The sequence below is a fragment of the Tachyglossus aculeatus genome, chromosome 22, assembly GCF_015852505.1.
Source record: "Tachyglossus aculeatus isolate mTacAcu1 chromosome 22, mTacAcu1.pri, whole genome shotgun sequence".
Lineage (NCBI taxonomy): Eukaryota > Metazoa > Chordata > Mammalia > Monotremata > Tachyglossidae > Tachyglossus > Tachyglossus aculeatus.
This window is the reverse complement of record NC_052087.1, coordinates 15,489,281-15,513,316: the sequence shown is the minus strand read 5'-3', so window position 1 is coordinate 15,513,316 and position 24,036 is coordinate 15,489,281. Positions and strand designations below refer to the sequence as shown.

At 41.3% G+C, this 24,036-nt stretch overlaps 1 protein-coding gene across 1 annotated transcript in view; it reads left to right on the top strand.

Annotated features, from left to right (window-relative positions):
• PRMT3 (protein arginine methyltransferase 3) overlaps positions 1–24,036 on the top strand; it is a 111,470-nt gene that overhangs the window by 24,530 nt on the left and 62,904 nt on the right. The window contains exon 10 of the mRNA XM_038765177.1: positions 14,520–14,619. Coding sequence (XP_038621105.1) covers positions 14,520–14,619 — 100 coding nt within the window. The remainder of the gene's footprint in view (positions 1–14,519; positions 14,620–24,036) is intronic.

Here is a 24,036-nt window from a genome sequence, read left to right as displayed (position 1 = left end):
CAGAATGTGGAGCCTCGGAGCTCTCCGACAGCTGCTGCTAAAATCTAGAATTCTCAGAAAGTAAATCTCCCGCCGTGGATTGTCCTTATCACTACAACTCAGGTAAGATTAACCAATCAGTGGAACAGTTACTGTTCGAGTACTGTAGTAGCCATTTGGGGGAATACAGTACAGTTGAGTTTGTAGACAGAATCCTCGCTCACAAGGATCTTAAGGTCTAGATGGGGAGACAGGCATTCAAATAAGTTACAGATAGGGGAAATCAATATGTACAAAAGTGCTGTGGGTCTGAGGGTGGAGTAACTGTTAAGTGTTTAGGGTGAATGGACCAAAGTGAATAATCAAAAAGAGGGAATGAGGGCTTAGAGAAGGCCTTGTGATTTTTAGTAGGGCTTTGAAGGTGTGGAGGGAAGCGAAGTGGTCTAGGCTATGAAGAGAAAGGGAGTTCCAGGTTAGAAGGAGGACATGAGCTAGGGGTTGGTGACAAGACAGATGAGATCGGGGTACAGTGAGTAGATTGGTGAAGTGTGTGGGTTGGGTGGTCGTAGTAAGACCACTTGAATTCCTACCTAGGACTGGATTATTTTTATGCTTACTATCATTATTTCTTGTTGACTTGGCCAACCGTAACACCAAACACCCACAGGAATCAAAAAGAATGGATAAAGTGGCCAAACATTTGTTGTAAAGAAATGTGAAATATGTATTTTAGGATGTCCTCTCTTGTGTAAGTTCTTTTGTAAGAAACTGAGTACAATAACAAAGTTGAAAAGCAACGTGACTTAGTGGAATTATAATAATAATAAGTGGCATTTGTTAAGCGCTTACTGTGTGCAAAGCACTGTTCTAAGCGCTGGGGAGGATACAGGGTGATCAGGTTGTCCCACGTGGGGCTCACAGTCTTAATCCCCATTTTACAGATGAGGTAACTGAGGCCCAGGGAAGTTAAGTGACTTGCCCAAGATCACACAGCAGACATGTGGTGGAGTGGGGATTTGAACCCATGACCTCTGACTCCAAAGCCCGTGCTCTTTCCACTGAGCCATGAAAGAGCATGGGTCTGGGCATCAGAGGACCTGTGTTCTAAATCCATCTCTGCCACTTGTCTGCTGTATGACCTTGGGCAAATTATTTTACTTTTCTGTGCCTCAGTTACCTCATTTGTAAAATGGGGATTAAGACTGAGCCTATGTGGAACATGGACTGTGTCCAACGCTATTATCTTGTATCTACCATAGTGCTTAGTAGAATGTCTGGCACATAGTAAGCACTTAAAAAATACCATATTGCTGTGTAAATCAATTTCGACTTGCATTCAATCCACTTACAGTGCATCCTTCCTCAGAACACTTTCCTGGAAAACTCCCTATGTGATTTTAATATTAATTTTTCTCTGTGTCAGCAAGGTCCTTGTTTCTGGTGACTTTGTGGCAGGCATTTTTTAATGCAGATGGTTACCTCATAATAGTCTCACAAAAAAAAAAAATCCAACGAAAAACAATGCTGGAACCAGAGATTTTGGTCATTATTGTATGTATCTTGTATGCCTCTGCTTGACAGGATCAGAATTCTGCAGTTTAGTGAACATTATCACGTTAGATAACATATAAGCTTCAAGCACACTTAAAATCAAATATTCTTAGGAAGCAATTGTGATCAGTTCGTTTTATTGTAAAAAATGGTAGTATTCAGTATTTAACTTAGCCTGGGAAAATAATGAAAATATTTGTCAACCAAATCATTCTTCCACCTCAGTTTGAGTATATTTATGGCTGAGACATCTGGGCCCCCAGTAAATCCAGTTACATTATGTAGCATAATGATAATAATAATAATAATAATACTGTGCTATTTGCTAAGCACTTTGTGCTGATCATTGTTCAGCTGGGGTGGCTACAAGTTAATCAGGTCACTCACAGTCCCTGTCCCACGTGGGGCTCACAGACCAAGTAGGAAGAAGAACGGATATTTGATCCCCATTTTACAGATGAAAAATGTATGACCCAAAGAATCAATTAATCAAGTTGTATTTATTGAACTCTCACTATTTGCAGAGCACTGTATGAAGAGCTTGAGAGTACAAGGTAAATGACTTGCCCAAGGCCACACAGCAGGTTAGTGGCAGAGCTGGAATTTAAACCCAGGTCCTCTAACTCCTTGTACCACACCCTTTTCAGTAGGCCACACTGCTTCTCTAGTAATAAGATTTTGTTTCCCCATTGATTAGATTCTTGTTTATTTTAACATTCTTCCAAAATGATTGTATCCATGTAGAGCATAGCGTTGAAGAAAAATAATAGCAGTGAATCAGTGGAATTTATCGAGCACTTACTGTGTACCCAGTATTACGCCCTCGGGGGAGTAAAATATAACAGAGTTGATAGACACATCAACTGCCCTCCAGGAGCGTACAGTGTAGAGGGGGAGACGGACTTTAAACTCAATTATGGATATGTGCAAAAGTGTTGTAGCGTTGAGGGTGGGGTAAGTATCAAGTGCTTAAAGGGGACAGATGCAAATGCAGAGATGATACTAAATAAAGGCCGAGAGGGAGTTGATGAAATGAGGGTTGTAAGGGAAGCCTCTGGGAGGAGATGTGATTTTAATAAAGCTTCAAAGGTGGGGATAGTGGTGGCCTGTCATGAAGTGCGGGGTGGAGAGGAGGCGGGCAAGGGATTGGCAGTGAGATAGACATGGTCAAGGTACAGTGAGTAGGTTGGCATTGGAGGAGCAAAGTGTATGTGTGGGGTTGAACTAGAAAATAAGCAATCAATCATTGGTATTTATTGAGTGCTTACTGTGTGCAGAGCACTTAGTGTTTGGAGGAGCCCAGTACAAGAAGTTGGTAGACATTCTTTTCCTACAAGTTTACAGTCTAGAGGGGGGATAGGCATTAAAATAAATTATAGACATAAGTGCAGTGGGGCTCAGAGTGGGGTGAATTTCAAGTTCTTAAAGGGTAAGAGGGAGGAGAAAAACATTGAGGTCTTTAAAGCCGATTTTAAGGAGTTTCTCTTTGATGCATAGAGATGGGCGTCCGTTGAAGGTTTTTCTGAAGTAGAGTGATGTGTATTGAATGTTTTTTAGAAAAATGACTCAGGCAGCAGAGTGAATAATAATAACGATGGTATTTGTTAAGTGCTTACTATGTGTCAAGCACCGTTCTAAGTGCTGGGATAGCCGCAACCTAATCAGGTTGGACCTAGTCCCTGCTCCACATGGGGCTCACAATCCAATCCCCATTCTACAGATAAGTTGTGAGGCCCAGAGAAGTTAAGTGACTTGCCCAAGGACACACAGCAAACAAGTGGCAGAACTGGGATTAGAACCCATGACCTCCACACTCTCCTATCCTGTACCCCACACTGTGACATAAGGACTCAGTTGAGGAAAGGAAGGAGGCAGGGAGGTCAGCTAGGAGGCTGATACAGTATTCAAGGCAGGGAAGCAGCATGGCACAGTGGCTATAGCCCAGACTTGGGAGTCAAAAGGTCATGGGTTCCAATCCTGTCTCTGCCACTTGTCTGCTGTGTGACTTTAGGCAAGTAACTTCACTTCTCTGTGCCTCAGTTACCTCATCTGTAAAATGGGGAATAAGACTGTGAGCCCTCTGTGGAACAAGGACTTGTGTCCAACCCAACTTGCTTATGTCCAACCCAGCGCTTAGTACAGTGCCTGGCACTGAGTAAGCGCTTAATAAATACTGCCATTATTGGATTAATGTGGTAGCTGTTTGAATGCAGAGGGAAGAGCTGGTTTTAGCAGTGCTGTGAAGATAGAGCCTACAGGATTTGGTGATAGATTAAATATGTGGGTTGAATGAGAGATATGAGTCAAGGAAATGCCAAGGTTATGGGCTTGTGAGATGGTAAAGATAGTAGTGTTGTCTACAATAATGGGATATACAGGGGAAGACAGGGCTTGGAAGGGAAGATGAAGAGTTCTGTTTTGGGCCTGTGAAATTTGAGGTGTTGCTGGCAACTTGCTCAAGGAGGTTAGAGAGGAATGGTAGGAGTGCATAGGTGATAACTGGAAAGATCCTTGGGGTCGAGGTGTTTTTTGTCTTTAGGATAGGGGAAACATGAGCATTTTTGAAAGCAGTGCGGAAGAAGCCATTGGAAAGGGAATGGTTGAAGATGATGATTAGGGAGGGGAGAAGAGAGGGGCTAAGTGTTTTGATAAGGCACCATAACAAAGACTGTAAAACAATGTATGTTTGTATTAAGAATCTTGTGCCGGTCTCAGCTCCGCAACATTGCCAAGATCCGCCCTTTCCTCTCCATCCAAACCGCTACCCTGCTAATTCAAGCTCTCATCCTATCCCGTCTGGACTACTGCACTAGCCTTCTCTCTGATCTCCCATCCTCGTGTCTCTCTCCACTTCAATCCATACTTCATGCTGCTGCCCGGATTATCTTTGTCCAGAAACGCTCTGGACATATCACTCCCCTCCTCAAAAACCTCCAATGGCTACCGATCAATCTGCGCATCAGGCAGAAACTCCTCACCCTGGGCTTCAAGGCTCTCCATCACCTCGCCCCCTCCTACCTCACCTCCCTTCTCTCCTTCTACTGCCCAGCCCGCACCCTCCGCTCCTCCACCACTAATCTCCTCACTGTACCTCGCTCTCGCCTGTCCCGCCATCGACCCCCGGCCCACGTCATCCCCCGGGCCTGGAATGCCCTCCCTCTGCCCATCCGCCAAGCTAGCTCTCTTCCTCCCTTCAAGGCCCTGCTGAGAGCTCACCTCCTCCAGGAGGCCTTCCCAGATTGAGCCCCTTCTTTCCTCTCCCCCTCGTCCCCCTCTCCATCCCCCCGCCTTACCGCCTTCCCCTCCCCACAGCACCTGTATATATGTATATATGGTTGTACATATTTATTACTCTGTTTATTTATTTATTTATTTATTTTACTTGTACATTTCTATCCTACTTATTTTATTTTGTTGGTATGTTTGGTTCTGTTCTCTGTCTCCCCCTTTTAGACTGTGAGCCCACTATCGGGTAGGGACTGTCTCTATGTGATGCCAATTTGTACTTCCCAAGCGCTTACTACAGTGCTCTGCACATAGTAAGCGCTCAATAAATACGATTGATTGATTGATTGATTGAACAGTCATAGTGTAATTCATTTTAGGGAGTGATTAGATGCAGTGTGACTTAGTGGAACAAGCATGGACCCGAGGGTCAGGGGACCCAGGTTCTAATTCTGTTTGCACTTGCCTTTTGTGTGACCTCTAGGCTGTAAGTTTGTTGTGGGCAGGGAACATGTCTACCAACTCTGTTGTACTCTCCCAAGTGTTCAGTACCGTGGTTTGCATGCAGTAAAATACTCAATAAATACCACTGATTTATTGATTGACCTTGGCAAGTCACTTAATTTCTCTGTACTTCTATTTCCTCATCTGTAAATGGGGAACTAAATCCCTGTTCTCCCTTCCCTTTAGACAGGAAGCAGCACAAGGGGCAGGACCTGTGTCATATGTGATTTTCATGTATCTGCCCCAGAGGTTAGCACAGTGCTTGACACAGTAAATACTGAACAAATACCATGGCTATTATTAGACTAAGACAGTATTAGCTTTCAATCACTCAGAACTTGCTTAAGAAAATTTTCACCTTTTTTTCTTTTATGTTATTTAAATGCTTTCTTTGTGACAGGCATTCATTCAGTCATATTTATTGAGCACATACTGTGTGCAGAGCATTGTACAGTACAACAGTAAACAGACACATTCCCTGCCCACAGTGAGCTTACAGTCTAGAGGGAGAGACAAACATTAATATAAATTAATAAATTACAGATATGTACATAAGTGCTATGGAGCTGGGATGGGGGATGAACAAAGGGAGCAAGGCAGGGTGATGAGGAAGGGAGCGGAAGAAGAAAAGGGGGCTGAGATGGGGAAGTCCTCTTGGAGGAGATGTGCCCTTAATAAGGCTTTGAAGTGGGAGAGAATAATTGTCAGATATTAGAAGGGAAAGAGGGAGTTCCAGGCCAGAGGCAGGACATGGACAAGGGGTCAATGGTGAGATAGACAAGACCGAGGCACAGTGAGAAGGCTAGCATTAGAGGAGTGAAATGTGTGGGCTGGATTGTAGTTGGAGAGCAGCAAGGTGAGGTGGCGGGGGTGATTGAGAGCTTAAAAGCTAATAATGAGGAGTTTTTGTTTGATGCAGAGGTGGATGAGCATCCACTGGAGTTTTTTGAGGAGTGGGAAAACATGTCCTGAACCTTTTTGTGGAAAAGTGACCCGGACAGCAGAAGAAGTGGTGAGACACAGGAGGCTGGGAGGTCAACAAGGAGGCTGATGCAGTAATCCAGGCGGGATAGGTTGAGTGATTGAATTAATGTGGTAGCAGTTTGGATGGAGAGTAAGTCACTGCTCTAAGCACTGGGGTAGGTTCAAGTTAGGTTGGACACAGTCCGTGTCCCACATGGGACTCACAGTCTTAATCCCCATTTTATAGATTAGGTAACTGAGTCACAGTCTTAATCCCCATTTTACAGATTAGGTAACTGAGTCATAGAGAAGTTTAGTGACATGCCCAAGGTCCCACAGCAGAGAAGTGGTAGAGCTGGGATTAGAATCCAGGTCCTCCTGACTCCAGACCTGTGCTCGATCTACTGGGCCAAGTTGCTTCTCCCACCCTCTGCCTCCCAGTGTGGGAAGCACTTTTATTTACGATAGTAGTGATGGCATTTATTAAGAGCTTACTATGTGCAAAGCACTGTTCTAAGCACTGGGGAGGTTACAAGGTGATCAGATTGTCCCACGTGGGGCTCACAGTCTTAATCCCCACTTTACAGATGAGGTAACTGAGGCACATAGAAGTGAAGTGACTTGCCCAAAGTCATACAGCTGACAATTGGTGGAGCCGGGATTTGAACCCATGACCTCTGACTCCAAAGCCCATGCTATTTCCACTAAGCCACGCTGCTTATTTACGATAGGGCATCTTTGGCAGTACTGTACTGTATTCTTTTAAAACGACATTTTTGAGGGGATGTCATTGATCCTGTACTACGGATATTTTGATTCAGCCCTTTTTCAAGATAAAACATGGAAGCAAATAGTAAAAATATAGTATTAAAATTTAATTTTTAGAACGTGATAATTTTATAAAGCTTCAGCTTTCCACCTTTTGATCAGCATATTCTGATCCTAAATGTGCAGGATGCACTTTAAGTAAACACTGGTTGTGAGAAGTACCAGCTTAGTGAAAAGAGCACAGGCTTGGGAGTCAGAGGTCTTGGGTTCTAATCCTGACTCCGCCACTTGTCAGCAGTGTGACTTTGGGCATGTCCCTTCACTTCTCTGTACCTCAGTTCCCTCGTCTGTAAAATGGGGATTAAGACTGTGAGCCCCATGTGGCACAACCTGATTACCTTGTATCTACCCCAGTGCTTAGAACAGTGCTTGGCATACAGTAAGCACTTAACAAATACCATTATTTTTATTATCATTTTTGTTCCAGCGTATTATCAGCCGTTGCCCTCTGAGTTTGTATCCTCTTAAATGCAGCTTCAATGAGATTGCCTTTTTTGCCTTAGTTAAGACACAGGTCAAAAAAGGAAGTAAGATATAAAAACCTAATAACTTTATATCTAACCCAGCATTTAGTACATTGATTGGCACATAATAAGCACCTAATAAATGCCACAATTACGGTAGAGAAATAATCCCACTACTCCTCTCCTGTCCATTGGTTATCGTGATAGTGATGTATCCAGAAAAGATTTCTACTTTTCATGGGGGATGAAAAAATTCCGGAAATTAATGTTGTGGTGCCATTGCATTATTGTGTGATTTGTTTTTGTCCTGCTGATGGATGGCAGTGACATAATAAAATGAACCTTTTGAATAAAACAAGTTTCTACTATAAATTGCTGTAAAGGGTAATATCAGAATATTGCAGTTATTAGATATTGCAGATTATTGCCCTGGAGCTCAGTGAGAAAATGCTTTTATGGAAAATTAATTAAGTTATTGATCCGTAAGGAGAGATTGAACATTGTGAATTTACAATAGGTTTTATTTAACCCTCAAATTTCACTGCCTTTTGTATTATTTTATCAATTTGAGAGTTTTTACAAAATTTTCATTGTGGGTTCTCCATCAAATTCGCCCATACCCTATGCAGGAAAAGGTAAGAAATAAATCAGAAGGCCAAAAGAAGACAAGCAGGAAATTGCCTTTTCTCCAAACTTCTTCATGTAATGACTTCTGTGTAGCAGATACTTTGTTGATTTGTCTACTACTCCCTAATTCATCTAATGAAGAAAATGATGCTAGAGAAAGGAAGGGTATATTGGTTCCTTTCAGTATTCATGCTGCAGGGCCCCTGGTTTACATAATATTCAAGTCACATTTTTAGAGCCATTTCAGTCAATTTTTAGATTGTGGCTTAAGCCATTTGCTACACCAGCATAGCCCACTTCATTCTGAACTCTTCTGTGACTGTAATGCCTGAACTTTTTTGTGATGATGGGGCTTTTACCCATGGTAATACATTTGGTCAGCCTTAGAATTTTGAAATCTAAAGATGCTAATTAGACTGTGAGCTCTTTGAGGGCAGGGAATGTGTCTGTTGTACCCTTCCAAGCATTTAGCAAAGTGCTTGGCACACAGTATGAACTCAGTGAATACGATTGAATAAGAATCAGTGTCGCTTAGTGGATAGAGCACTGGCCCGGGAGTCAGATGGATTTGAGTTCTAATCCTAGACTGCCACTATGTCTGCTATGTGACCTTGAGGAAGTCACTTCGCTTCTCTGGGCTTCAGTTACCTCATCTCTAAAATGGAGGTATAAGACTGTGAGCCCCATGTGGGACAGGACTGTGTCCAAATTGAATAGCTTGTATCCACCCCTGCCCTTACAACAGAGCTTGGCACATAGTAAGCACTTAACAAATGCCATGATTAACTGTCTGGGGTGAGAGAAGTCCTAGCAAGTCCCAAGTTACTGATGCCCAAAGGTATCCAACTTTTCACTTTTTGTAAAAACTGTTTTTCCAGCTAGTGCCTCATAATGAACATTCACATTCTGAAGAAAATGTGATGTCTGTGTTTACACAGTGAAAGGGTCTGGAGGCTTTAGTACAATCGCTTTAGATTTTTATGCTCCTTGAGGGCAGAGAACATGTTTTGCTTCTTGTGTATTCTTCCAAGTGCTCCACCATAGTAGGCGGTCAATAGTCTCATTGATTAAAGTTGTTTAAAAATATTTTAGACTGTCATTTGGTCAATTTCTTAGTCAAGGAGGAGGACAACAACTCAGAGATACCTTTCAGGTTTAAGAGACTACTGGTTTATTTTACATTCCGTGAATTCTATGAACAAAGTAAAAACCAAATACACAAATAAAACTTTAACTGAAGCAGAGTTTCTCAGTCAGATTGCAGTTGGGCCCCTTGTCACAGTAATGGTGTCATTATTGGGGTGGAGATGGAAGGACTTAAAATCTTCAATTATTCCTGAGAATTGTAGTTCCAGGACTTCTGTGTGTATATTAACAGCTAAAACTGGCTGCGTATCTAAGTCTTAAGAGTGTCATGTTGCCTGAGCCGGTACTTAAGGACTTAGTAGTGGGCATTGCGCCTGTGAGTGCCCAGTACTACCATTGTCATTCCCAACTTGACCCCATTATCAAGAGACAGAAGGATGGGTGGATCCCTCAAAGCCTTTAATGTTCAGCTACAGTTTTGGACCTAAAAGTAGCTGCCCTGGTTGCACCAATGGTAGTTCTTGGCAGAAAATACACTTTTGGTTTATTACATCATGGCATTGTCCTGGTGGCAATAAAGTCTCCAGCTGGCCACATTCTTCCTCACCAGTTAAGAAGACCCATGAGCCATTTCTTCCTCTGTAGTTTATTCCCTGCTTATGTCAGACAAATTACTGCAGTTGAGTCATCCTTGCTTTCCTAATTTTGAGGTCAGATAGATCTGGCACCAATCAATCAGTGAGTGGTGTTTACTGAGTGGTTAATGTTTTGAAAAGTACTATACTGAGTGCTTGGGAGTGTACAATACAACAAAGAATGCATAAACCAGTTTTTTGTTTTTTTTCCCTGAGGTGTTACCTGACCATACCAAAATTAAATAATGTCCTTCCTGACATTGCAGTCATTCATTATTTCTCCTAAAAGGCGATTGATTCCCCACAGTATCTCTTCTTGTATTCATTTCCTCAGCAGGATTTTGGAAAGTCTAGAATCTGAAATCAATTCTAGACTTTCTAAAATCCTGCTGAGAGAATAAAAATTCCTGCCAACCACAGGCTCTACCACTTCTATCTACTTGTTCTTTGAAGTAATAACTCTGCCTTTTGTATCCACATTTGCATAACTAGTAAATACTGATGCAGATAAGATTACAACCTGTAGGAGATAATGAACACTCAGAACAGAAAAGAACAGATGACAAAACTAAGACCTCGTTTTTGCACAGCTTTTCAAAATAATTTAAGCATTTCATGGTTTTAAGAATTAAGATTTTTTTCTCTAAATTATTGTCCTTTTCAGCTTTGAGAATATTATTTCTTAATGACAAGACCATGCCTTTATTTGTGTACCTAAATGTCTTTTCCATTTTGCACTCAGGAACCTGCCTCAGTAAATGCTGCTGCCTGTTATCAAAAAGTCACAATTGAAGACACTTTTAAAAGACCCACTTGATGTCTTCTTTAATAGAGAGAAACACAATCACTTTAGCTAAACAAAAGACTCAGAAACTGTAATTCCATTTACAGAGATACTGTAAACTCTTGTCTTCTAGACTGTGAGCCTGTTCTTGGGTAGGGATTGTCTCTGTTTCTGAATTGTACTTTCCAAGGGCTTAGTACAGTGCTCTGCACACAGTAAGTACTCAATAAATACGACTGAATGAATAAATCAAAGTTGTTACGTGGATTTCAAGGTCTCACTCCCAACTCCCACTCCAACCCACAGTTAAATGTGGACAGTCTATGTTCAGTAGTCCAGTAATCAAGATAAGGTTGTTTAGGATATATGGGACTCCTGGGTCTTGTTTCTGATTTTGGGAGTAGACCTCTGTCACCTATTACCTATTGGCTCACTATCTGTGATGGAAAGGGCATCTTTTGTACTTATTAACCACATACAATCTGGGGCTGCATAGGAGGATGAGGAATGCAATCCTCAATATTTTCAGGGAAGTACTCAACCCCCATTATATCCAGTTCTAACTATGGTCCAGCAATTTTAGTGTACTATATATTTTTATCCCAGTGTGTTGTGCAGTACCTAGCACACTCTGTTGGACCAGATTCCGTGTGTGTAGGCATCATGCTTACGGTTCTAATCCTGGCTCTGCTAATTGCTTGCTGTATGACCTTGGGCAAGTCATTTAACTTCTCTGTGCCTCAGTGTCCTTATCTGTAAAATAGGGATTAAGTACCTGGTCTACTTAGACCATGGACCCCTTAGGTCTTGGTTTTAGTGAACACTTTGTGGAACAGGAGATCAACCTGAAAATTTTGTGTCTACCCTGGCACTTAAAGCAGTGCTTGACACATAGTAAACACTTAATATGCACCTAAATGCCATAATTATTATTGTATTTTTCCAAGCACTTTGTACAGTGCTCTGCATTCATCACTTACTTTGCACCTACTGTGGGTGAGCACTGCACTAAGTACTTTAACGTTGAATTTAGCAGACATGACATTTGCCTTTTTAAGGATTTCGCAGTTAGTCTCCTGAGGACTAACTCCTCATACGTTTTCTGAGCTACTCCAGTATTATAGAATTCAAAAATACTTCATTTCTACTGGTGGAAGTTTCTTCTTCTTATTGTGATTGGTGTTGAAGGCTTTGCTTTGCCTTTCTCCCTCTCCACTTCTTTCCCTCCTGCTCAGCTCATCTTAGTTCCCATGGCTTTTGACTTTCCTGTCCCTGTTTCCACACACCCTAGATTTGCTTCCTCCTCACTAGCCCACATTACTGGTACCAGGGCCTCGGCCGACATGTGGACAGGGAATGGCAGCTTCTCCCTGGTATGGAAGCTCCTTTGGCTGAGGAGGGGTTTGACATGTGAGGCTCCTCTCCTGCTGTGGTGCTCACTGAAAAGCTGGGAATAGAGCCCACCCAGGTTATTTATTTTGGGGAGAAGAGTCCTAACTCTGTCCATGTTCCCTTCCCCTTATAATCTGTAATTTCTTTATATGCAGGGATTAGGTCTACCGACTTTTATATTGTACTCTCGTAAGCACATAGTACAGTGCCGTGCACTCAGAAAACACTTAATAAATACCACTGATTGATATTATAGTAATAAATAATGGTATTTGGTATTGGGATAAATAGAAGGTAATCAGATTGGACAAAGTCTGTCGCATCAGGGCTCAGAGTCCACCACGATTTTACAGTTGAGGAAATGGAGACAGATTTGTCCAGGGTTACACAACAGGCAAGCAGGACATCAGGGATTAAAACCTGTGGCTCCTTATCCGAGTCCTTTTTTTTTTTATGGTATTCATGTGTGTCGTTATTCTAAACACTGGAGTAGATAGAAGGTTGGACACAGTTCCTGTCCCACTTGGGGCTCACAGTCTAAGTATGAAGCAGAGCAGATATTGAATATTCATTCTGCAGTAGAGGAAACTGAAGCTCAGAGAAGTCAAGTGACTTGCCTAAGGTCACACAGCAGCCAAGTGGCCAAGCCAGGACTAGAACCTAGGTCTTCTGGCTCCAAGACCCATGCTTTATCTGCTAGGACATGCTGCTTCTCAGTTCCAACGTATTTCCACTTTCCAGATATTCATATATATTAATATTAAACAGTTCCAGTGCTGCCACTGCCCAATGGAACAGCAAACTAGGATAGGTGGGACCGGAGTGGGAGGGGGGAAGGGGAGTAGAGGTAAAGGGGATAATGGGAGAAACAATCCAAAAGTTTCTCCCATCCCCACCTCTCCTCTTCCTCAACCACCTACTTGCCTAATAATAATAATAATCATGGTATCTGTTATGCACATATTGTGTGCCAGGCTAAGCTCTGCTAAGCTCTGGGTGTCCAGCTCTGGGCTGGACAAAGTCACTGTCTCATATGGGACTCTGTCTTAATCCCCATTTTACAGATCAGGTTACTGAGGCACAGAGAAGTGAAGTGAGTTGCCTAAGGCCACAAAGCAGACAAGTGGTGGAGCTGGAATTAGAACCCATGACCTTCTAACTCCCAGCCCCATGTTCTTTCCAATATGCCACCTGTCCACATGTTTTGTTTTGTTGCCTGTCTCCCCTTTCTAGACTGTGAGCCCGTTGTTGGATAGGGGCCATCTCTATATGTTGCCAACTTGTACTTCCCAAGCGCTTACTACAGTGCTCTGCACACAGTAAGCGCTCAATAAATACGATTGAATGAATGCTGCTTCCCATCCTACCACAGCCCTAGAAGGTAGAGACCACCATCTGCAATAGTGGTTGGGGTGATGGAGATAGCGGCAGTGAGGTCTACAATAGGAAATCCAATAGTGTGTGAGATCTAGAAAAAATAAACCAGTTAAGGGAATAAGTTAGAAGAGAGAGAGTGAGTTTAAGGTGAAAGGAATGGGGAAGGTGAGTCTGAAAGCCACAGAAACCCCAGAAAGGGAGTGGAGCTGGGTTGCTTTTGGAGAGCACAAAGCTAGACTTACAACATATCTCTACAGGAAAGGAGTCATACGGATAATTTCTGAGGAACCTGCAGCAACCACATTGACTACGCCAAGGAGTCACTTCCTGAAACTGAAATCACTTGTATAACTTTCTTTTCCGTAATGACAGAGTGAATCATTCTTCATTAAATGCAAAAGCCTGGAAAACGGTATCAGATTTGCTTTAAGCTATATAAAATTGTGGAATAGGCTTCAGTGATTTGGATTTACAGCTTTCGTGCTGCTTTTTGTGGCACTCAAGTTTTCTTTTGCCAGTGCCCTTTATTGTGAGCGTTTGATGGCTGATGAGTATTGAGGAAAAGCAATATCCATTATCTTAGTGCATTGCTCACAAGGAATGTTTTGTTAGACACTAATTCACTCAAATAACTGAAACTTACATTAACTCCATGAATTATAGTAGTCCCAAGGAGTATTTTGCTCTGGTTGATAGTTAAATCAAAGAACTGAAACTTATTATATTAACTCTTTGTATTATGGTATACTAGATAGGTAATTATTGGATTATCCTAATTGGTGTTGAGGCTAGTTTAGATAATTAAACGCTCAATTCATAATTAGGCCTGGCTGTTTTGAACTCATAATCATACTTTGTAATATTTACTATCTTGATTAGCCAAACCAATTTAGGTTCAGATCATTGATATTTTTTTTGATGATTAGCTTTCAGTTTTAAAGTGATCACCGGGAAAGTTTTCAGTGGCTAATGACAAAAAGATAAACAAGAATTTCAAAAGTTTACTTTTAACGTGCACAAAACAACATGCAAGATGTGCTAGGTTATTGAAGTAATTCCACAAAATGTTTCTGGTGTGCTAAAGTGGCTCATAATAATTTCTAGGTTAAACAACTTTGAAGATACCATTACTCTAGTCAAAGGAAGGATTGAAGAAGTTACCCTTCCCGTTGAAAAGGTGGATGTAATTATATCTGAATGGATGGTAAGTGTTTTTTTTTTTACATTAAATTTTTCCCATTGGTAAAATAATTTATAAAAATGATAAACAGGGCCACTTGTCATAGTTTAATTTTCTCTAGTATTGTGGAAGTCATCCTTAATTTTTAAATAGAAATGGTATAGATTGATTGTGATAACTTTTTCTCCAGTCTTACTGTTGCATATGTAAGTTTGTGCAATTGTACTGCATTTTTAAAGATGATTTAACGTTGGTAAAAAACTGTGACAGAAAGGACAGATCAGTAGTCTCTTGCAATTTATGCCTACATGGAGTTGAGGCAAATATAAATAATTAAAGCTCTCCAGATTGCTTAAGTATCCTGCAGTTCCTCATCTCAGTGCTGGACAATTTTTTGACTGTAAGGATGTTCTCAGATCAAGAAAAGGTAAAAGCAGCTCCAATCATTTGAAATTTTAGAAGATCATAAAATAGGTTGGTCTTGTTTTTATTGATTCATAAATGGAAGAATTAAATAGCTTCTCTTTATTTACAAAATGTCTACCTTTCTCCCCAAACTGACACACAAAAAATAACTGTAACCTTTTAGCTAGTGGTGTTTATGTGCCAAGTACTGTCCTGCACATAAAGAGACATTGAATTTGTCGAAGGGGGAAACAGAACAAATATGTGTGACACATGTAACAAGTGTATGGATGAATAGAATGTCCCATCAAAAGTGATAGATGAGCCCAAGACTGAGAACCTCCAGGAAGAAATTGGTTACAGTAATAGTGATTAGCACAACACCTCTCTTACTCACTCATCTTCTTCATCTTTCTCATACCCTGTTGGGACAGAACTTCTCATATTTCCAATAAACCTTGTTCTCCCCCTATCTTTCTTGTCACTTGTAGACTACACCACTATCTTTCCTGCTTCTCAAGCCCATAATGTTGGAATTATCCTTGACTCATCTTATTCAACCCATATATTTTAGTCTGTTACTGTATCTGTCAGTTCTACCCTCACAACATTACTAAAATCCTCCTTTTCATCTCCACCCAGACTTCTTGGATCAAACTACACTGATCCAAACACTTATCCTATCCCTTCTTGATTACTGCATCAGCTTCCTTGCTGAACTCCCTGCCTCCTGTCTCTCCCCAGACTAGTCCTAGCTTCACTGTGCTACAGATATTATTTTTATTAAAAAAAAAAACTGAAACAAAAAACATTCAGTCCACAATGCCTCACTCTTCAAGGACCTCCAGTTTTCCCTTCGGCCTCTGCATCAAACAGAGACTCCTTAACATGGATGAGTTAAAGCACTCAATCATTCATATTCATTGCAATTACTGTGTGCAGAACACTGTACAAAGTGCTTAGGAATGTTCGGTATATATTCCAGTTGGTAAACATGTTCCCTGCCCAAAATGAGTTTGCAGTCTAAAGGGAAGAGCTTACAGTCTAGAAGGACTGCAAGCTCTACACTGTAGAGCCAACATTCAATCGTTTTTGAGTGCTTACTGTATGCGAAGCACTGGACTAAGCTCTTGGGAGAGTACAGTAGAGCAGCAGACACATTCCCTGCCCACAACAAGCTCACAGTCTACAGTCTCCTACTTCACCTCACTAATTTCCTACTAAAGCCCAGCCTGCACACTTCAATCGTTTGATGCCAGCCTGGTCTCTGTGCCTCAGTCTTGTCTGTTGGCTCCACCAACCCATTATTGTTATTATTATGGTATTTGTTAAGCGTTTACTATGTACCACGCACTGTTCTAAGCGCTGGGGTAGATACAAGGTAATAAGTTTGTCCCACATGGGGCTCACAGTCTTAACCCTCATTTTACAAATGGAGGTAAGTGAGGCACAGCAGACAAGTGGTGGAGCCAGGATTAGAACCCACGTCCTCTGACTCCCAAGCTCAATTGTCCTCCCTCTGGCATGGAGCTCCATCTGTCATACAACAGATCACCCCTTTCCCCACTTTTAAATTAAAAATCACATCTACATCTACTCCAAGAGGCTTTCCCCAGCTAAGCCCTCATTTCCCCTGTTCCAATTCCCTTCTGCTTCGTTTAAGTACTTGGATCTGTACCCTTGTAAACACTTGATGTTCACCCCACCTTCAACCCCACAGTATGTTTGCAATTTATTTTACTCTGTGTTTCTACTTCTAGACTTTAAGCTTCTGATGGACAGGTGATGTGTCTACCAGCTCCATTGTATTTTCTCATGTGCTTAGTTCAGTGCTCTTACACAGTAAGCACTCAGTAAATATCACTGAAGGATGGATTGATTGATCGATCTTTGTTAGTAATGTTCCCTCTGGGGCATGAAGTGAAACAAAAAGAAGACCAGCAGGGGCACAGCCCATTGCACAGTGCACACAAAGGTTGTTTTTGTGCAAAGGTTGTTTGGCCCATTTTCAGCCAAATGGAGCACAGCATAGCGTAGATGCTATAGTTGCTGCAGCATCCAGTGCCTACATTAGCCTGCTATTTTTTAGGATTTCTGTGGGTCTGACCACATCACAGAACATCCCTATGAGTGGGGTTTGCATCAGAAACCCCTAACACTAATGGTATAATCCCAGCAGGAATTCCCTCATTTGCAGAGCCAGTTCTAGAACCCAGACCTCCTGATTTTCAGAGCCAAATTCTTTTTTCCCGGACCAGCTCCCTGATACAAACATACAAGTAAGCACAAAGCAAAGCTATGCACTCTACAAAATGCAGTGGGTTGAAAATTTAAGGTTTTGAACAAATTGGGTCCCATTTTTCAGGGAAAATGACTTTCTCACTAGATTTGCTAACTAGTGCTTTTGTCTTAAGAATTTTGAACTTGGAAAGATTAAAGGAATTGATATTTCTTGTAATCAGAAAGCAGTTTAAAATTCTAAATTAAATGAAGCAGTAAATCCAAAACCTGAAGGGTGCATCTCTGTTGATGGCAATTATTCTTTTGTAAATACAGTTTTGTTTTTTTCTGTAAGTGTAAAGCCTTCCTTTTTATTTTAAGAGGTCTTAATCACAGGTCTCCATTCTTGGAGATTTCTTTCTCATTCACCTGAGTGTTTGAATCAGCATTTTGATCTCTTCCCTTTTGAAGCCAGGAGGAAGGTGGAATTGAATTAGCACATTTCCATTTCATTAACGAGTAATGTCCTGTTATAGCCAACTAGCATTGCAGATATAGTTAGTTTTCAATTGCTTATGCTAATTGGGATTAGAGGGACTATGTAGCATTGAAATTCCTGTATACCTCCAAAACCTCATTATAGCCAGTAGTTTCAACCTCCTCTTTCAGTTTAGTTTAGTGTGCCTAGCTGTTAGCAGAAATCTGATTTGACTTTAAACTTCCCTTCTCCCATGTCCGTCCTTTACAGAAGTATATAATGAACATTTTGAAACGTTCAAAAGGTAAAGGGAGCAGAGACAAAAATGAGAATAGCTGAATAATGATTTCCTGAATAATTGAGAGTTGGCTATATCAGAGGGCAGTTGTTCGTCATCTTGGAAAGGAATTAATTATTTCTAATGTGGAAAGAAACCATTTTTAATGTGTTAAATCCAAAATGAAGGCTCAGTTTTTGACAAAGAAATCTGTAGTCCCTGCTAAAAGATCAGATTTTTTAGTAACCCCTCATTTCCCCAGTCAATCACCCTCCCTTCTATGTTGCCTATTCACTTGGTATTGTACCTTTGAGCACTTGGATTCTCTTACCTGAGCGCCACATCACCCTTAAGCAATTTGATATTCCCCCCATCCCTGCCTTTCAGCACTTATGTACATAGCCTTATAACCAAATTTACAAAGCAGTTCCCTAAGTCCAGACCTACTGATGGTGTCAAGTGCTCTGGGAGATTCCATGGAAGTCATAATAGAGCTCTTCCCCTATCAATCAATTAATCAATCTTATTTATTGAGTGCTTACTGTGTACCAAGCACTGTACTAACATGTAATTTACTTTAATGTCTGCCTCCCCTACTAGATTGTAAGCTTGTTGAGGGCAGGAATTGTGTCTTCCCAGTCTATTGTATTGTACTTTCCCAAGCATTTAGTGTGCTCTGCACTTGGTAAGTACTCAAATAAATACTATTAGTTGATAGAGGCTCAACCCGACCAGCATTGGAAAAGGTGGGAGTGGGTTGGCCTTGCTTAAAGCTCAAAATTGTTCATGCCTATTCCACAAAATCAACACTTAAAAGGAAGCATGCAACCTTTCGATAGTAGCTAGACAACCTTGGCTGCTCATTCAGTTGGATTCTCAGTTGGGAGATGGAGGTACAGCTAGTATTCAGTGGGAATAGGAACTTAGAGCCCTTTGTGTTCTTGTTTTAACTGTATCTCTGCCAAGAAATCAGAAGGGTAGATGTCAACTATAGCAGTAACAGATTTCATCTGATTTCACTGAGACCGAATCCTTGATTCGGTGGACTTCTGATGTGATTTGGGACCTTTAATATTCCAACATGGTATTTATTAAATGCTCGCTATGTACTTAAGTTTGGCTTAGAGCCTGATACCATATTGCAGCAGCACTTGGTTTAATAGTGTCCTAAGGATGTTCTGGCTTTTTTAATTTATTTGTCAGTGTGCTCCTTTGGTAATAGGATTATGTGAGCACATATAGTTTTTTGGTTGTATCTTCAGCTTCCCTAGTGCAGTCTGATTTATATTTTCATGGATTTCTTTCAGTTTACCCCTAGCCCTTAATGTTTGGCTATTTTGGCAGTTTACAGTAATTTGCACATTCCCTTGCATGTTTGGTTCTAGGATGCAGGTATCAAAGCAATTTTTGAATGACTACTAAGTTGAGGGAGTTTCCCAGAGGAGTACAAGTGTATTACAGTGCCTACTTCCAGGCTTCTTGTATCATCTTCCAATACAGCTATGGTAACAAGTTAGACCCATTATGTACCTCTGCTGTACCCCAGTGACAGTGGAAATATGCTCAGGCCCAACCCAGCAGCAATGGTCTCATTGTATCTCCCAGTCTTTAGCTTTTCAGAGCCAGCCAGACTTACTATGGCATTTCCAGAGTCCAGATAATACCGATGGTGTCAACTGCTCAAGGAGAGCCCATGAAACTCGTATAAAGGCTTCCTGCCTGTTTTCTCTATGTAACTTGCTGCAGAGATCATGTCCATTGTGCCATATTGTGATCTGAAGTCACACTGGGATGACAAGAACATTTGGTTGAAAGCGGCATGGCCTAGTGAAAAGTACATGGGCTGGGAGTCAAAGAACCCGGGTTCTTATCCCATTTCTTCCACTTGTCAGTCGTGACACCTTGGGCAAGTCACTTAACATCTCTGCCTAAATAACCCCATCTTTAAAATGGGGATTAAGTTCTCCTCCCTCCAGCTTAAACTCTTGACTTTGCACCCATTAGATATTCAGTAATACAATTGATCGACAGTATTCTTAAGTAGCACAGCTAGAGTCTTCCTGACAGTGGATTTTAGTGAGAGGGTTTACCATAATCTGATCCTATACTTCTTAAAGTTGGTGATCATGGTGGCATCTTCAAGGTCCTCTGACATCTCATTGTTGTTTATTGTGAATCAATCAATCAATCAATCGTATTTATTGAGTGCTTACTGTGTGCAGAGCACTGTACTAAGCGCTTGGGAAGTACAAGTTGGCAACATATAGAGACAGTCCCTACCCAGCAGTGGGCTCACAGTCTAAAAGAAGCTTTTAGATGTCACTGAGTTCACCATTAGCCCCAAACACTTTGCTATTTATCTTAAATTGTGAAGCCCATGGGGGCAGGAACTGGGTGTGATCTGATTGTATGAACCCAAGGACTGTGCAGCAAAGAAATACTTAATGCATACCTGTATTTTATTTATGTCATGACTCTGCTGACTTGTTTTCCTCAATAATTAGGACAATGCCATATTTTTGCATGCAGAAGTTACTCTTGTCTTGATAATAGTAATAATAATAATAATGGCATTTATTAAGTGCTTACTATGTGCTAAATAATAATAATAATAATAATAATGTTGGTATTTGTTAAGTGCTTACTATGTGCCAAGCACTGTTCTAAGCACTGGGGAGGTTACAAGGTGATCAGGTTGTCCCATGGGGGGCTCACAGTCTTAATCCCCATTTTACAGATGAGGTAACTGAGGCACAGAGAAGTTAAGTGACTTGCCCAAAGTCACACAGCTGACAATTGGCAGAGCCAGGATTTGAACCCATGACCTCTGACTCCAAAGCCCGTGCTCTTTCCACTGAGCCACTTGATGGGCTTCATCTTCAGTAGAAGAAAGTGTGTTGAGGACTGCAGTCTGGTCATCCCAGCAGTTATAGGACTTGGATCTACAACACAAATGCACACACACAGATGCACCACATCTGACCTTCTGTACCATTTTGAGGCCCTGTCCTTCCACAGTTGCCACCTCTGACTCCTTGAGTCATTTCATCAGTATCAAATGGCAGAAAAGGATCACAAGCAATATAATCTGGAAAGAAGTCAATCATCGTGCTTTAAGACTATATTCACCTCATCGCAGCTTCACTGAGTGGGACAGATGAGGAGAATGAACAACATCGGATTACCGAAATAACTGCTACACGGACTACTGAACTAGGGAAACCAAATGCAAGGAGAACGGTGGAAATATGTGTCATTGATTTAGATTATGAGCCTTTTAGGGGAAAGGGACCTTGTATAATCTGTTTATTATATGTTTGCCCCAATTCTTAGCACACATAGGAAGTGCTTAATAATTACCATCACTAGTATTCCCACGGCCAGGCTCCTTTACAGATTAAATGTTTAAAAATGTGCCCAGCTCATTTTCGCAGCAGATGGCGCCCATTGCCAATTGTATCCCTGCATGATTTATCAAATGCACCTATCTCACCAGATAGCTGAAGTAGATGCTATCCAGTCATATGATGGTGACTGCAGAGTTGAAAGAAACAATTCTGATAGGTTCCTCCCTCTGAAAACTTTAGACGTTTAGACTGTGAGCCCACTGTTGGGTAGGGACTGTCTCTATATGTTGCCAACTTGTACTTCCCAAGCGCTTAGTACAGTGCTCTGCACACAATAAGCGCTCAATAAATACGATTGATGATGATGATGATGAAAACCATGATTTCCGAATGGCCCAGCAAGGGTTTGATATGCCAGTTATCGATTTATCGGCTTATCCACTCCCCCTTTCTTTTGCAAATGAGTGCCAGGAAGGAATTGCACCCTTCAAATTCTGCGCACTCATGTTTAATGGGCTTATAATTCACTGTGACAGGATTAGGCATCATATTTTGCCGGGATGCATCCATTTTTTTCTACTGTGGTCCACTAACTTGTCCACAGTTCCATCCCAGAGACTCTTGTTGTTTCAGCTGTTCATGAGTGCTTATCTTTGTTTTGAGGGAGTTGTTTGTTAGATGGTTTTTGGTTTTTCATGGCAATGCAGAGAGAGCTTAAAGAATTGCTGAAGAAAAAGCTGGCTTTCATTTTAAATTGATGTAATGTAATGGAAATTGCCCTTTGAACAAATTATTCCTGTTCTGCCATGAAAGTTTATGTGTACTTTTGTATTTAAAGGTGACACGGCTGTCAGTCTAACAGTGATCATTAGATTTGAAAGAGGACCCATTGCCAGTATTATGATGATCCCTAACGTGTGCTTTAACATAGAATTAACTGCTAATTTCATCTGTGTCACTCTGGCTTGTCTGCCTAGGTTTATTCAGAACAGACTGTTGAACAGTTTGATTTCTATTTTGCAACTGTAGCTCATCTCCAGGAGGTTTAAAAGTGTGAGTCAATTCCAGTTTTATTGACTACATTGAAAATAGTATTGAGTACTTCTGATTCAGTTGGTTGGATTTGATTTTTGCAGCATTTTAATAATACTATTTGTGGTTTTTCGTTTACTCTGCCAAGAACTGTACTAAATGTTGGGGCAGGTACAGGATAATCAGGTCAGACAGTTTCTGTTCTATCTACGTGGAGCTCATAGTCTAGTCAATCAATCAATCAGTCTGGTATTTATTGAGTGCTTACTGTGTGCAGAACACTGTACTACATTTTGGGGAGAGTACAATACCACATAGTTTGTGGACATGCTTTCTGCCCTCAATGAGTGTATATTCTAGAGGGGGAGAGAGACGTGACTATAAATAATTTACAGATATGTGCATAAGTGCGCTGGGGCTACGGGTTGGGTGAATACTGAGTGCCCAAAGGGTTCGATCCAATTATATAGGTGATGCAGAAGAGAGGGGGTGGTCAGGAAGAGAGGTCTTAATCAGGGAAGACCTCAGAGATGTGACCTTAATAAGGCTTTGAAGGTGTGGAGATTGGTAGCCTGGTGTATTTGAACAGGGGAGGTTCCAGGCCAAAAAAAAGGACATGGGAAGGATCTGCAGTGAGATAGATGAAAATAGGTAATTAATCCCCAGTTTACAGTTGAGGAAACTGAGGCACAGAACAGTTAAGTAACTTACTTGCCTGGGGTCACACAGCAGGCAAGCGTTAGAGCCAGGTTTAGAACCGACATCTCCTGATTCCCAGACGTGTTTTTTCTAATAATAATAATAATAATAATAATGGTATTTGTTAAGCGCTTACTATGTGCCAAGCACTCTTCTAAGCACTGGGCTAGATACAAGGTAATCGGGATTGTCCCATGTGGGACTCACAGTCCCTATTTTACAGATGAGGTAACTGAGGCACAGAGAAGTTGTGGGTTTTCCCAAGGTCATATATATATGCCAAACTGGGATTAGAACCCACGTCCTCTGACTCCCAAGTCCGTGCTCTTGCCACTAAGCCACGCTGCTTCACTGGGCTATGCTAGGCCATGCTGCTAGTGAACATGTTTCCCCTCTCCCTTCATCCCCCCATAAAAAAAAATACATTTGAGGTTGTTTAGTCTCATTGGCAGGTTCAGCAAAAGATGAGGGTGGAGAATTGCGTTTTGTAACTCAGCTTTAGCAAATGTCCTTTGAATGGATGGTCTGAACTTCAAGTGCTTAGAAAAACTTTTTGTGCTTTAGATATGAAAATCGATAGCTGTGACGTTTTGTTTGATTCTTTGGGATCAGACTGTCTCACAGGATTACATTTTTCCGACCAGTTTTCCTGTGCTGCCCTAAGTAACCCTCTGCAGCCATGTCATATTTTACTGGTGCAGCAGTAGTGCATATAATAAGGAAGCTATTTTTAACTTATTACAGTTCTTTCTGCATAAATCATTCCAGTTGGGCCTCAGAGCATAATTGAATTACCCCTTTCTGTCTTGAATGAGTTCAGTAACTCTTAATTACACTTGCTTTACGGACAAAGTTAAGCAGTGGAGAAAAGAGAATAGCAGGCATTCCACTAGGTGGTATTTCCCTGTCTGTAATCCCTACAACTTGAGTTTCAATAGTAAATAAGCTCTTTGGGAGAAGATACTAGAATACCACTGAAATGA